The sequence below is a fragment of the Solanum pennellii genome, chromosome 9 (genome assembly GCF_001406875.1).
Source record: "Solanum pennellii chromosome 9, SPENNV200".
Lineage (NCBI taxonomy): Eukaryota > Viridiplantae > Streptophyta > Magnoliopsida > Solanales > Solanaceae > Solanum > Solanum pennellii.
Genome location: NC_028645.1, coordinates 83,859,167 through 83,873,219, shown reverse-complemented (window position 1 = coordinate 83,873,219; position 14,053 = coordinate 83,859,167). Strand labels below are relative to the sequence as shown.

Sequence of the window (14,053 nt, the reverse complement as noted above, 5' to 3'; positions counted from 1 at the left end):
ATGAAGCTTAAGACTTATATTTTCCCTTTGCTTTTAGTTCTTCTCCTATCATATTATTACGTAAATGCTGCTGAAACATCACAAGATGAAAAAAATGGTAATAACTTTATATTTTCAACTACCATCAAGTCATTTTACGTGTTGTAATAAATTATAACCTATTGTATTACAACGATACAAATTTCACATATTTTTAACAACACTATTAATGTATATATACTATTTTCTTTAGTGATTTTTTATATCACTTAAACTCGTATCAAATTAAATTGATGGCTAGGTAATGGACATTTATTATGTAATAATTAACAATTTTTGTACTCACTATATATATATATATATATGTATATAATATACCATAATTATGAATTGAAGTACTAATCTTAATAATAGTCTTTTCATTCTATTAACATAATATCTAATAATAAGCTATTAATTTTTTTTAATGTGACTATTTCATGTTCACATATAAATTAGTAGGCTAATTAAAGAAAAAGTTAATTACTCTTTAATCTAATTTTTTGCAGCTAATGAAGTGAAAGAAGCAAGCAACCAGTACAACGGCGGCGGACACGGAGGCCGAGGCAGTGGAGAACATTGTCATTATGGCTGCTGCGGCGGTTATAGCAAACGTGGTTGCCAGCAATGTTGCACCCCTCGTAATTAAATCAATCTTTTTAATTATCGAAATTTAAATATTGTCACATTATATAAATTAAAAGGGAGGAAAAGTAATATATTTTCATGTAAATAAGTTTTTTTAAAAAGAAAAAATCAATATAACTATCTAATTTGCTAATATTAGTTATTAGTCTTTAATGATATATCTTCGATGAAATATTTTTCATTAGCTCTCTAGATAAAAAAAAAAAAAAATTTTACACTCAAATACAATTAACTAATTTACTCACAACAGAGTAAACTGTCTTTTCATAAATTCAAAATTCTAACTTGGACACTGTCTCATATATTTGCAGAAGAAAGTGTTGTAGTGGCCGGTGATGGTGATGGTTATGGTTATGGATACGGGTGGGGAGGACGTGGCGGTTGGGGTGGACGTGGTGGTGGCGGTTGGGGTGGACGTGGAGGTGGTGGTGGCGGTCGACGCGGAGGTTGCCGATATGGATGTTGTAATCGTGGTAGATATGGAAATTGCTACGAATGTTGTTACTCAGCTGCAGAAGCAAAAGCCTATTATGAAAATGAAGTTCAACCATAAAAAGTTACTAATATAATTTATATAATTAAGAGTATGTTGAAATGAAATGAAGAAAGCATCCACATGTATGTACGTACGTAGTCACGTTAATGTAATAAAGTATAATTATAAGAGAGTTTATGTGGGAATTAAATTAATAATACGGATGCTTATAATATAAAATACATATGGGGGTTTTTGTTTTGTTTCACTACTTTTGCCTTAATTAGGGTTAGATCCCTATAATGGCTTTAACAACTCAAGTTTGCATGTAAAATTGATGTTTTGAATAAAGTGAATTACTTTTGTTTACCTCTTAATTATCTACTACACCTACAAATATCTCAAATTTTGTTTTATACCATAAGATCTTTTATTTTATTTTTTAAATTTTATGTCAAGTAATATAAAACAATGCTCTTATTTTTATCTAATATTATATTAAGATTTGACTTAATTAGGATTAGAGCCGGAAAGAAAGCAAAAGTGACGTTTGTACTCAATTTTTGTAGTTAGTTTTTGAAATATAATTTGGAAAATAAATAATTGTGCATTTATTGGATTTGTCATTGAATTATTATTCTGAAAGACGTTTGTGTTTGAGTAATGTGAGAAGATTAAAACTTACCAGAAAATTTCACTCATCCAACAATATTAATACTCTTCAAAGGAATATATAGTGAAATTTTATAAATGAATATTAAAAGAGATAGTATATATACAATTTTATTTCTATTCCTTAAAGGTAAAGAGACAAAGTTGTTACGGATAGGCCATTAAAGTATATAGTGAAATTAAAATGGAAAAAATTATATATAATGACAAATTAATAAATTAAATTAATTGTTATAAACATTCTTTGATTTAATTGTGTCTCGTAACAAACTGTTTGTCAGTCACCTCTCCCTCAAACTCTCGCTCGCCACTCTCCTTTCTCGCTCGCTTCCTCTCACTTTTATACAAACACAAGTGTGTACAATTCATTTCTATTTGTATAAAGCGAGAGAAAATTTTATAAATATATATATTTTTTTGTTCCCCTCTCTCCCCTCTCTCGGATCTCGCTCGCCACCCTCACCTCTCTCGCTTATATAAACAGAAACGAAATGTATAAATTGTGTTTTTGTTTGTATAAAACGAGAGAAAATTGTATACACACATGCAAATACATATATTTTCGTCCTGTACACTTATAATTACACAGTAAATACTCCTCTGCCCAGTTTCTTTTGTCTTTCTTTGTTTTTCATTTTATACAAATTCAAATTGTATATAATTTCTCTCTTTCTCGTTTATTACGATTTGATTCAATCGTATATTCCCAGTCCAAGTCTCTTTTGCCTTTCTCTCTTTCTCATTTTATACAAATTTCAAATTGTATATAATCGTTCTATACACTTATAATTATACAATTTATTTTATACACTTTGTTTTATACAATTCTTTATCCAAGTCTTTTTCTCTTTCTTGTTTTATACAATTCGTTTTAATTGTATATGTATAGCGAATTATACATTTATATATTTGATATGGAGTGCACTTATACAAATTTTGTTATAATATATAAATATAAATTTTATATTTGCTACATGTGAAAATTGTCCGACTAAAATAGAAAGAAGAGAGTCATAGCGACAAGCCAACAACCAAATACTAATGTGATTATTGAAGCAAAGGAAAAAAATAACATTTCACAGTAATCAAATTGTAAAACAAAATAATTAATAGGAGAATAATATTTATAATTACCGTTTTCCTATTTTGAGAGGGTAACTATTATAGAAAAGTCAAATATAAGATGTAATTAGGGTCAATTATTATTTGAGGAAGAAACGATAAAAATAAACACACAAGGATAATTAAGACCAAAAATCTAAATAAAACACATTAAATTCAGAAAGATATTTTTTAAGTGTATAATTCCCTTGATTCTTAGAAGCATATCTTGTAATTTGGTCGATCAAAGTTGATATTAATTATGCATACCTCAACATTGTTTACTTTGTTTTGAAGCAAGACTCTCATATCAAGAGAGCAGAGCACTCAATTTCTCAAAATAAAGTTGAGATTATGTAAAAGAGGATAAATTCAGCAATTATTTGATATAATCCAAATAGCCCCCAAAAGTAGAATTGATTGAATGGCTGGAGAAGAGGTGAAGGGAAAGAGGTGTAGTGCCAATCTGAATTCAGTATTCTATGCAGAATCATACCATCCAATTCAAGCTGGAAGCATCGATGGCACTGACATCCTTCCACATGATAACGCCATTTACAGAGCTCTTCTTGGCTCTAATGCCGGATTGTGTTAGTCATTTCATACCTTTACCTTTCTTTTTCTTCACCCCCTAATTCTTCTTCCCAATTTCACATCTTTTCCCATTTTTCAGATGACCCTTTTGGTGACCCAAAGGCTATTGGTGATCCTTATTCTACTCTCTTTGTTGGCCATTTGTCTCACTTGACCACTGAACACACTCTTCAAAAGGTAACCTTTTCTGGGTTTTGCTGTGAACTTTTATCCGTATTTGTTTGGGTTTAAAGGTTGTATCTTTTTTTTTTTTTTGCCTTTCTTTGTTACTCTTGTGCTGTTGTTGTTTGTTTGCTTATTGTCTAATTCCATTTGATTATGTATTTTGGGTTGTGTTTATTAGCAGGAAATGAACAAATATGGAAAGGTGAAGAACTTAAGAATTGTCAGACACATTGGTAATGACTGTTTATTCCAATATTACTTGTTTATGTGGTGTTTTGTGAGGTTTAGTGTATATTGGAAATAATTGATGATATGCTGGTGTAGACACTTACTGCAAAGAAAAGATATTACTTTTTGAAGATTTGAGAGCATATGATATTGCAGCAACTTGGAGGTAAAATTCTCTCATATCTGTTTGCTTTTGCAGTAACAGGTGCTTCACGCGGTTATGCATTTGTGGAATTTGAAACTGATAGAGAAATGCGTCGAGCATACACGGTAATATGTTCTCACTAAAATAGTGACACCTATTTCCTCATTTTGTGAATCTTTTTAGGTGCTGGCCAATCTTTTCTGCATATCACAACCAGGAGATAGTGTGATGCTTGTACACTGTTTTAATGGACTATACAGGGAAAATAAGTAGAGTAATTGTACTAGAGAAACCTATAGAGAAATTTTAAGTATCAAAACGAAGACTTGCAGTACCAGCTGTTAGCTTAGTTATGTGAAATAGCAGCATTAAATGTTAATGGCGAACCCTTCTTTAGTGTGACATGTACAAGATTTTTAAGACCTAACAGCTCTGTGCTCCTTTCCGAATTGCCGAAATACCCAAAGGGATGGAAATGTGCTTGGCTACTGTATCTAATGTGGTTTGCTGGAGCTAGGCTACTTCCTGATCACGAGAAAAAAGTTGCTAGGATTGGGAACTGGTTATTGAAGACTATGATTTGTTATGTCTAACTAATTTGTGTGAATACGTTGATTTAACAGTTGTTTAAATACCAACTGTTTATATAAGAAAGACGAGTCATTGTCCTCGGAATACACAAACAATTGAATTAATCTATGTTCAATTTCCCGTTTACCAAACTCATTGCCTATCTTGTTCATTTTGTTATTCACATACTGCAGGATGCTCATCATAAGGTTATTGATGATTCTGAAATAATAGTGGACTACAACAGGCAAAGGTTAATGTCAGGCTGGATTTCAAGAAGATTAGGTTAGTTTCTTTAGTCTGATATCCTTCTTCTTGAAGTTTTAATTTGCTATTAAACCTATTATCAAGATTATTCTATTTGACAGGAGGTGGTCTTGGCGGAAAGAAGGAATCAGGGCAACTTCGTTTTGGAGGTCGTGAAAGACCATTTCGTGCTCCACTGTAAGTATTCTTACTTCATGTTAAGCTAAAAGAGAACTGGAGAATTGTCTCACATTCTTACACGCTCTAAAGGCGTCCTTGCATTTTTCATCCATTAGATTCTTTTTAATTGTGAAAGCTAAGCATGTTTATGAAGTTAAAGGGTGTTAATTTAGTTTAATAAGCATTATGTGGAGAATGGTAGAGGGACAGGCCCATTATCCACTGAGTTTCGAGCTGTGCATCACTTGCCCTCGGGGATTTCTCAGTTGCTAAAGAAAATAAAATCTCTTTTACAAGCATTATGAGTTATTAGGTCAAGAATATGATTTCCGATAGAATCCCACTTGTCTTACCCAAGTCCTTGAAAAATTATTGGTAAGATTAAAACCTCTAATCTTGTTTCACATGGACTAACTTGCCTTTTGGGCTGTAGGAAGAATATCATACCTAATCATGAAGTTGGAGGATTGTGCGAAAAAGCTTTTATAAGGTTTTTGAGGAAGTTTAGTTTGTATCATAATAAAGACTTGGACTTCACTCTTTGCTACTTTGGGCTTACTGGTTAAGCTTATAACATTGCTCCAAGTGATTGAGTGGAAAGTCAGTGAAGGTCATTTACACCTTTGGTTGGCTTTGTTGAGCATAATTGCATGTCTTTCTTCCATGGGCCTTGGATAATGGACTCAGGGATGGGTATAAAGGGGATATCCTACATATAAAAAAACAATATGGGATATCTCAGGAATCTTATCCCTCCAAACTTGGGTAGAAATGAGGAACGCTTGAATAGATTTATGACTTTAGCCTGCTTCAGTGACAGTGTGCTGATGACCTGTCACTGAAGAGAGTAACGAATTTATTCAGAAGGAAAAATATAACAAAAGATGGAAGAGAGTAATGAGTAGGCTTTTGCTCTTACCTCCATTACACTTGAGGATGAACAAAGGACTTTTTGGGGAGCTTATCCGGTGAGATTGTAATCCCAAATAAATAATAGCCCTTCTCAGGTAGTGTAATCTGGCAAATAATCCAGTTCAATATTTAAATGTTACCAAATGTAGGATAAATTTCTTATATCCTAATAAAATCCGCTATCGGGCTGCTGATACTTATGATTGGCCGTTGCTGGATACTGGATTAGATTAGGCAGGATAAATTTATCCCCCAGAGGTAGCTTTCTGTATGTCAAGCTGGATTAATACTCTGTTCTTATGCCAGATCAAACTAACATAGTTGGCCTTTCACTTCCATTTTTTGGAGGGCTGTGGGGAAAGGGGAAGGGGAAGAGGATTACAATCTCAATGGTAAGCTTGCAAAAAAATTTAACTGTTGCCCCTCATGTAAAAATAGGAGGAATGAATTTGGGCATAATCCCTTCATCTTTATTCTGTTTTCCTCATTTTGCGCATCACTAGTAAACTCTTAGGGGCCGTTTGGTAGGGAACAAGTTATCCTAGGATTAGTTATCTGAGGATAAGCAATCATGGGATAACTTATCCCACTATGTATATGGGATAATATATCCCATCACTATGGTATAAATGGTGGTGGGTAAGTTATCGCAAACATGGCAACCAAACAAGACATAAATTTTTTATATCATCACTATTTTCTTATCCCATCACTATTTATTTATATCCCTCACACCAAACGACCCCTTACTCTCACCGGTAACCCATCATCCTGTCAAAAGACTGCTATGGCTATGAGATGTTTGTTTCATTACTTAACTTGAGGTTGTCTTTCTGCACTTTGTAGATTCGTTGATAGAACCATTATTGCTGTTGTAGTATAATTGCCCAGTTGATTATCAAAGTTCACTCTCGTTTGTATTTCAAATAAGATCTTGCCAATATTACTAAAATAGTTATTCTTTTGTATTTGCTTGTATGAGTTAACCAAACCCAGATATTAATCCCAATGTCTCTCAATTTGTTTTCTGCCATTCTTTTTTTTTTTAATTGATCTGTGGTTGAGTACTGGTATTCCGACTGTGAAGATTATGTTGTGCCTCAGCAGAAGGGAACACAGTTTTGTTGAGGAAAAATAAATTAAAAAAATGGAACATTCCGTCGGTCTGAACAGTTCTTAAAGCCTTAGCTTGGTACAGGGCATTGTCTTGAAGACATTCTCCTATTGCACTATTTTCCATGCTACTATTTTGTATATGCATTTTTCGCTAACTTCAGGATACTTCTGGAAACAGACGGCCAATTCCGTGGGATGATTTAAAGAGGCTTGGTATACCACCTCCTCCTGAGGGAAGATACATGTCACGGTTTCAGGTAATCCAGTTCTTGGACATTTGGTTTTGGCCTTTTGGGAAGAACATAGGTGATCTCTTGGAAATCGTATTGTTCATGTTCGCTCTACACTTTTACAGTAACTGAAGCTTAGTTCTGTAGCTTATGATAGTTTCCTCTCCTCTAGTTTCGCTCTTACCATTATCCATGGCATTCAAGTTCTCTGACTACACAAGTGACTTTAATCCTCAGGAGAAAGTACTGGTTAAGTAAAAAATGAGGAAGTGGAGTCTGGGTAATGATGGTATACAGGACGTAAATTAAATTTATCTGTTTAGTGATTCTGATGACTTGAATTAACCCCGTGTAGGCTCCATCACCACCCAGGCGAGCAAGAAGCTTGGAGGATGCTAGAGACTCCTCTCACAAGCATGATAAAAGAAGCAACCATTCTCATCGACAGGACAGGTCAATAAGTCAAGAGCGCTCATCTGGAAGACAGGAGAGGTCCATGGACAAGGAAGATTTCTCTCCTAGACAGAGAACACATGGAAGGAAACGAGGTGATCGAAGATCCCCCAGCCATGATTATTCATCAGATAGGAGTTCAATGGACAGAAGCAGACATTCTCGGAAGCGCCAAAAGAGTAGCAGAGACAGGCATGACATGAAATCTCCCAGTCTTGATCATTCATCTGATGAAACTTCAAAGTACAGAGAACAACGCCGTCAATCACACAATGCACGGTCTCATGGAGACGACAGATGGTCGCCAAGAACAGATGATCCATTTGGTGAGACTTAAATATCAGGAAGAACATCATAGACCACATACTAAGCACTCATATGGTGGTGATGGGCGATGGTCCCCTACCCGAGATTTACCTTTTGATGAAGCTTCTATTCGAGAACATGAACCACTTTCATAGTAGTAAAACTCGTGGATGAGTGAGACTATACGAATATTTTTGTTAGATGGTTTCCCCATAAGTTCTAGCTTAGATAGCTTAGACTGAAGATTTGTAGTTTTGCTAGAGTAATTTTATCGGGATGACTCCCCCATAGTATGTTAAAGCACTCTATTCCTCAGATTCTGGAAATGTTGCAAAACATAAACGATCTTGCTTCAAAAATGTTTTGTTTTGTTCGTATTATCTGTCTCTTTAAGATTTTTGCACACCCCTTGAAAGAAAAATACTATATAGCATTAAATTATCCCTTACATCTCCTGAAGCATATCGCTTGTTTAACACACCACTATTTGAAGACAAGTAGTAGTAAACACAATGATGAAGCATACATATATCCAAGTAACTTATTCATCTGCTCATTTCTGAGTTAACTTAAAAGCTTTAAAATCATAGTGTAAGAAAATTCAAGATGTAGCTGCACCAAGCAAGCGAAGAACAAGATGAAGAGTGGACTCTTTTTTGATGTCATAATCTTTCACAGTACCATTTTCCAGTTGCTTGCCACCAAATATTAGCCTCTGATGTTCTGCTTTTATCCCTGTTTTTTCATAGATTTTGTCTTTCACACTATCAATGGTGTCAAAGGTTTCCACATCTAGTGTCATGGTCTGGCCTGTGAGTGATTTGACAAATATCTGCATCCTTTATATTTGTACCTAAATAAAGAACAATGAAACACCTCACATTCAACATAATAATCAAGGATACGCTCTACCACTAAGCTAATAGCCCATCGGGCTAGCCATACTCCTGGTAGGAATAGTTCAATGTAAGAAAAATTTGACCAATATACAAATATCCATCACAAAACCAAAACATTTGTTCTTACTCATCAAGATCCAAGTAGACTTACTAGCGATATTTGTTGCAAACAATTCCATCGAACCAAGTAGAATTACTATATGTGTTACAAGTTATAATAAAACATCAAGAATACTAATTTACATTGGAAGCTCAAAAACAAAAGTGAGAGTACCTTCGATAAATCCAAAGAGGCGCAGAGACTAAATTAAGGCAAAGAACCAGAAAAATATAATGTGTATGAGATGCCTGTTGAGGTTTGTGTATAGACAAGATGACTTCTTATAATGGAAAGTTACACATTTGGTCCTAGTCAAAATACTTATATTCACTAGCTAAATATATTCTATTTTATATATATATAAAATAAGTATATTTTATGTTAATCACATATTAATATATATAAAAAAAATATACATTTTCGGACTGTTAAAGTCAGCCAATGACCAAGTCATGAATCTCATAATACAACACGGTTTGACGTGTACATATGCACAAAATTCTTTGTTTTTTAAAATAAAAAATATTCAGCTAAATTGCATTTGTATGACCAAGAAATTACATGGCTAATGCATATATATATAACTTAATTAAATGGCAAACTTTGAGAATGGGTGTTTAATTTAGTCTATACATCACACATGAATTTTGAAGATATTTAAGTGATTATTTTATAAGTAGGATCGTGATCGTTTAACAAATACAACACACGATAAAAATATGTTGAAATCATGTTTAAATATGTATACTCAAAATTAAAGTGTCAGTCAAGATCAAATTATGACGCTATTATGTCAACTTAAGTCCAATAGAGAAACACAGTAGAAAGTTGTTACATTAATAAGATTCTTAATACTAGAATACCTTATTCAGTTATTCATTACATTCTTTTAAAAGCAACAATCCTTTGATTCCCCACCTTGATATATCTATTATGATAAATACAATCACACACAAACTAGAGAAATTATAACGTGTCTTAATCGATCTTCTCCTATTCGAGAAACTTTTATTCTCAAGGATATTAACTGATTAGCTAGAACAATATATTCGTGAGCAAGAGTGTATTTCACAGTTGTTCTAAGTCGAGTGATGAGCCCTCTTCAAACTTCTTGCCAACAACTTAGAAGAAGAAATAGTTCCAACAACTCCTAAAAGCCCACCAATAACGATGAGAACAACGTTAAGAATCAAACTCATCCTCGAAATTTCTCCCCAGAAAACCTTGGTGTAAAAAGCACAAGGGAAAATAACACATATCCCAACACCAACTAATGAGCCAGTGAGACTAAGAACATGTTCAAAATATGGCACACTAAGGGCCAAAATCAAGATTACTAGTAACAAAATTGATCCAACAATTCCTCTTATGATCATCTTGACTTTAGATTTCATTGAAGATGGCAAATTTTCTTCTAACTCAATAGCAAATGGTGCAAATTCCAATGCATACTTTGTCACTGGTGTGAGTATTGTTGCCCATAATGCAATTTTTGTGATAATTTGGTCATGGGGCATACTTAGAGTTATTTGTGAACTCACTTGTGGACCAAAGAGTTTTGCTCCCATAAAACCTAAGGATATATATAGTGTTGTCACCAATGAAAAGCTCACAATTGATACCTTCAAACACAATAAAAATACAAATCATTAGTACAACAGAATTAATAGGCAGTAGTATATATATTCTAGCATGTTATATAACTTTTCTTTTAAGTAATAAATTTATCATCATGATTGATGGTTTATTAATCATGTTCTTTTATGACCGTGGTGGTGTGCAGGCTAAGTTTTTATACACCTCGACTAATTCCACGAAATACCTGGACAGATGGAAAGAGTATGATGCATGAAAAAGAAAAACCAACTAATTATTAATTCAAAAAAAATAAAAATTACATACATATACCTTGGTGAATTTTGAAGGGTCTTTCATTGCTGTGTAGATATTAGGAAAAACAATATGTCCAGCATAGCTGAAAATATAAAGTCCAGATATTGAAGGAATATTTTGTAAATGAAGAAATGGTATTTGATGATCAGCTTTTATACCACCAAAAATAGCAGTACATGCCACAGTAACAAATATTAAAAGTGACATAAAAATTCCCCCACTTGAAAGAAAAGAAATAGAAGAAAAATCTCTTAACCAAAGGCTAGGAATAGCTATAAGAATAGCAATTGTTGTTAGTATTTGTGAAGTAGATAAGTGAAATAATAATTTTAAATTTGTGTTTATGAACACAATGGACAAGTTGTCATGTAGAGAAATTGTGTAAGAAATAAGGGCCATGAAAATTTCCAAGTATATAAAACATGTGACTATGATTCTCCCTTTTGTCCCAAATGCTTGGTGTCCAATATCTTTATAGTCTTTTGATTTGGGATTTTTTTGAAGACATTTTCCAAGAAGATGGGAAGTATAAGCACACATTATTCCAAGTCCTACAAGAATTATTGAAGACATCCACCCTCCATTTTCTAAAGCATATGGAGTTGATAGTTGTCCAAGACCTACATATATAAATAAAACAAACAATTTTTTAGATTATTTTTTGAGTAGTAAACTAAAAATCTTATGAGAGGAAACAACTGACCTATAAGCATTCCAATCATATTGATAACAGCATGGAGAAAAGAGGTGTTGGATTTCACATGTTGATCATCATAAGCCAAACTCTCCAAATCCTTGGAGTTTTCATTGGACCTATTTTCATTTGGCAAACAATAATTAGTTGAATCAAGGCACAATTGGTTTCCATTGGAATTGCAACTCTTGTCACACATCTTCTTAGAATGGTGAGTATTAATTATGCATGCATCCAAAGTTTAACTCATATTTATAGATTTTAATTTTGTGTTAAGTTGTAGAAACCAACTCATTTTAACTCCTATTTGTGAGAATCTACTTTAGTTTTTAAATTGATTAATTAATATGCATGCATGTTGCTAAGAGAGAATCTAGCTAATATATGTATGTTACATATATATCCCTTTTCTCTAGCTGACGTTTGATGAATTTTCACTCATCGATGAACATATATATTCTTTATTCGCAAAGTGTGTGTATATATATATATATATGTGTGTGTGTGTGCAGAGAGAGATATATGTTATTATGTACGTAAACTATTAAAAGCAGGGCGAAGTTACCTTCATAGAAGGGGGCCAGTCCTTTCAGTGAAAAATTATATTATTTATAATACATGATTAAAATAAGTTTATATGAAAATTCTAAATCCGCTCGTAAATAATGAAGAAACATGTTGATTTGATCCTCTCAAAGTGGATTCTATGACATAAATGATTCTCCCAAAAATGTGGGAAGATTCTTGTGGGTGGGTGGGCAGCTCATGGGTTTCACAAAATTCGACATTTATAATTTTGATATAAAGTGAGAATTTCTAGCAAAGAGGATCCGGATAATGAACTGTTGTTATCTTCGAGTTAGTTTTATTCTTGTGTGTGAATATTTAATTGTGATTAATAGTTACGTGTATAAGTGTGTGTATCAACTCATGAATTTAACCTGTTATGATTACGTGATTTAATGAAGTGAAATATAAATTTAAATTTAATATTAGGTACGAATATTAATTTCATGAAGATATACATTTATCGATCTGAATAAACACTAGGTAGGAATATTTTTGTAACCTTTAATTTGTGCATGTATTGGATTGTAGAAAAATTTTCCAATTGGAATTGCAAAAGCAGCTGATTCTGTGACATATGCAGCCTAACGTGACCTTATATTATATTCCCTTCTAGGAATTGGGATTAATTAAAGTTAACTAAAGCAAATTTCATCATCCCAACTAAATTCGATTAACCAAATATTATTTATTTATTAAAAACAGGTACTCACGATGTTAATTTCTTCTACTATTTTACGTAAAATCAATGTGTATGCACTCTCACTTGTAGATATTGTTATTAGAATTTTCATATGTTTCATTTTTCCTATATATATGTGTTGGATGACTTAACCAAAATGATGCTCAAAGAATCATATCCAAATAGAATATATTATATATACTTCAAAGCTCTCACCTTAATTAATATTTGCAATTGGTGGTCTTGTTTAAGAGCCCGCAACACACAAAGTGATTATTCATCTAAACACTTTGTATGCATTAATTTGCATATTATTTTCAATTCCGTATGATTTATTCAGACAAGTGCAAGTTTTGCATTTGTTTTTGCCCCTTAAACAAATAGTATTGCTTCTGCTATTAACAGATTTTTACAGCTAAGAATGATAGTAAACAAAACCAAAGAAGATTTGACAAACATAAGTCAAAGGCTGGGTAATCATATATCATATATCATCTATAAAAGAGAACTCTAGGTCGGTTTACGTGGTGCTATCAGAATTCGGGATTTTCTATTAATTTATTTATTTATTTATAAAACTAGTCTTCTCTTTTCATGAGAAGTTGCGACTTCAATGAAGATATACGACTTTTATGAAGACATTAAGACCGTTTACGTGGCGCCACCCTAAATCAGGATTTCCTTCTATTTATTTTTTTACCAGAACTAGTCTTCCCCTTTCATGAAAAGTAATGACTTTAATGAAGAGTTGTGACTTTTATGAAAAGTTGCGACTTTTATGAAAAGTTGTGACTTTGATGAAGAGTTGCGACTTTTATGAAAGATTGCGACCTTTCTAAATCCTATACTTTTTGCCACTAAAAGTATGTTTTAGGTGGCAATAGTGTCGACGCTAAATCCTATACTTTTCGCCACTAAAAGCATGTTTTAGTGTCAATACAAGTCACCGCTAAATCCTATACTTTTTTGCCACTAAAAGTATGTTTTTGTGGCAATACGAGTCGCCCCTAAATCCTATACTTTTCGCCACTAAAAGTGTATTTTCGTGGCAGTAGAAGTCGCCGCTAAAACTTATAGTATTCGCCACTAAAAGTATGTTTTAGTCGTCGCCAAATTCTATACCTTTTGGCCACTATAAGTATGGTTTAGTGGCAGTAAA

The 14,053-nt window shown here is 33.0% G+C and overlaps 3 protein-coding genes and 1 long non-coding RNA gene across 5 annotated transcripts; 2 read left to right on the top strand and 2 right to left on the bottom strand.

Annotated features, from left to right (window-relative positions):
* Positions 1-1,219, top strand: LOC107030930 (late embryogenesis abundant protein M17-like). The gene is made up of 3 exons (XM_015232147.1): positions 1-97; positions 528-659; positions 978-1,219. The coding sequence occupies exons 1-3, from the start codon at positions 1-3 to the stop codon at positions 1,217-1,219; spliced, it is 471 nt and encodes a 156-aa protein (XP_015087633.1).
* A 1,889-nt stretch (positions 1,220-3,108) lies between these two features.
* On the top strand, positions 3,109-8,436 carry LOC107029272 (U11/U12 small nuclear ribonucleoprotein 35 kDa protein). 2 transcript variants are annotated; one of them, XM_015230654.2, is made up of 8 exons: positions 3,109-3,504; positions 3,588-3,685; positions 3,852-3,906; positions 4,101-4,171; positions 4,811-4,901; positions 4,985-5,060; positions 7,249-7,327; positions 7,656-8,436. In XM_015230654.2, the coding sequence occupies exons 1-8, from the start codon at positions 3,339-3,341 to the stop codon at positions 8,088-8,090; spliced, it is 1,071 nt and encodes a 356-aa protein (XP_015086140.1). In that variant the 5' UTR covers positions 3,109-3,338; the 3' UTR covers positions 8,091-8,436. The 2 variants fall into 2 exon arrangements, with proteins under 2 accessions (XP_015086140.1, XP_015086141.1); XM_015230655.2 differs by having other exon boundaries at positions 3,111-3,504; positions 3,855-3,906.
* A 32-nt stretch (positions 8,437-8,468) lies between these two features.
* On the bottom strand, positions 8,469-9,357 carry LOC107029273. Its single transcript, XR_001457964.2, has 2 exons — positions 9,233-9,357; positions 8,469-8,912 (listed from the first exon to the last, which is right to left on the bottom strand). It is a non-coding gene; the product is annotated as an uncharacterized LOC107029273 (long non-coding RNA).
* A 515-nt stretch (positions 9,358-9,872) lies between these two features.
* LOC107030864 (amino acid transporter AVT1H) lies at positions 9,873-11,913 on the bottom strand. Its single transcript, XM_015232092.2, has 3 exons — positions 11,655-11,913; positions 10,967-11,571; positions 9,873-10,680 (listed from the first exon to the last, which is right to left on the bottom strand). Exons 1-3 carry the CDS (start codon positions 11,842-11,844, stop codon positions 10,138-10,140), a joined length of 1,338 nt encoding a protein of 445 aa, XP_015087578.1. The 5' UTR covers positions 11,845-11,913; the 3' UTR covers positions 9,873-10,137.
* Between the last annotated feature and the right edge of the window lie 2,140 nt (positions 11,914-14,053).

Coding starts and splice junctions, on each gene's coding strand:
- LOC107029272 (XM_015230654.2), top strand. CDS start 3,339: ATGGCTGGAGAAGAGGTGAAGGGAAAGAGGTGTAGTGCCAATCTGAAT. Junction 3,907..4,100: donor AAGAATTGTCAGACACATTG/GTAATGACTGTT, acceptor TTGCTTTTGCAG/TAACAGGTGCTTCACGCGGT. Junction 7,328..7,655: donor GATACATGTCACGGTTTCAG/GTAATCCAGTTC, acceptor AACCCCGTGTAG/GCTCCATCACCACCCAGGCG.
- LOC107030930 (XM_015232147.1), top strand. CDS start 1: ATGAAGCTTAAGACTTATATTTTCCCTTTGCTTTTAGTTCTTCTCCTA. Junction 98..527: donor ATCACAAGATGAAAAAAATG/GTAATAACTTTA, acceptor AATTTTTTGCAG/CTAATGAAGTGAAAGAAGCA. Junction 660..977: donor CCAGCAATGTTGCACCCCTC/GTAATTAAATCA, acceptor ATATATTTGCAG/AAGAAAGTGTTGTAGTGGCC.
- LOC107030864 (XM_015232092.2), bottom strand. CDS start 11,844: ATGTGTGACAAGAGTTGCAATTCCAATGGAAACCAATTGTGCCTTGAT. Junction 11,572..11,654: donor TATGATTGGAATGCTTATAG/GTCAGTTGTTTC, acceptor TTATATATGTAG/GTCTTGGACAACTATCAACT. Junction 10,681..10,966: donor ACCCTTCAAAATTCACCAAG/GTATATGTATGT, acceptor TTGTGTTTGAAG/GTATCAATTGTGAGCTTTTC.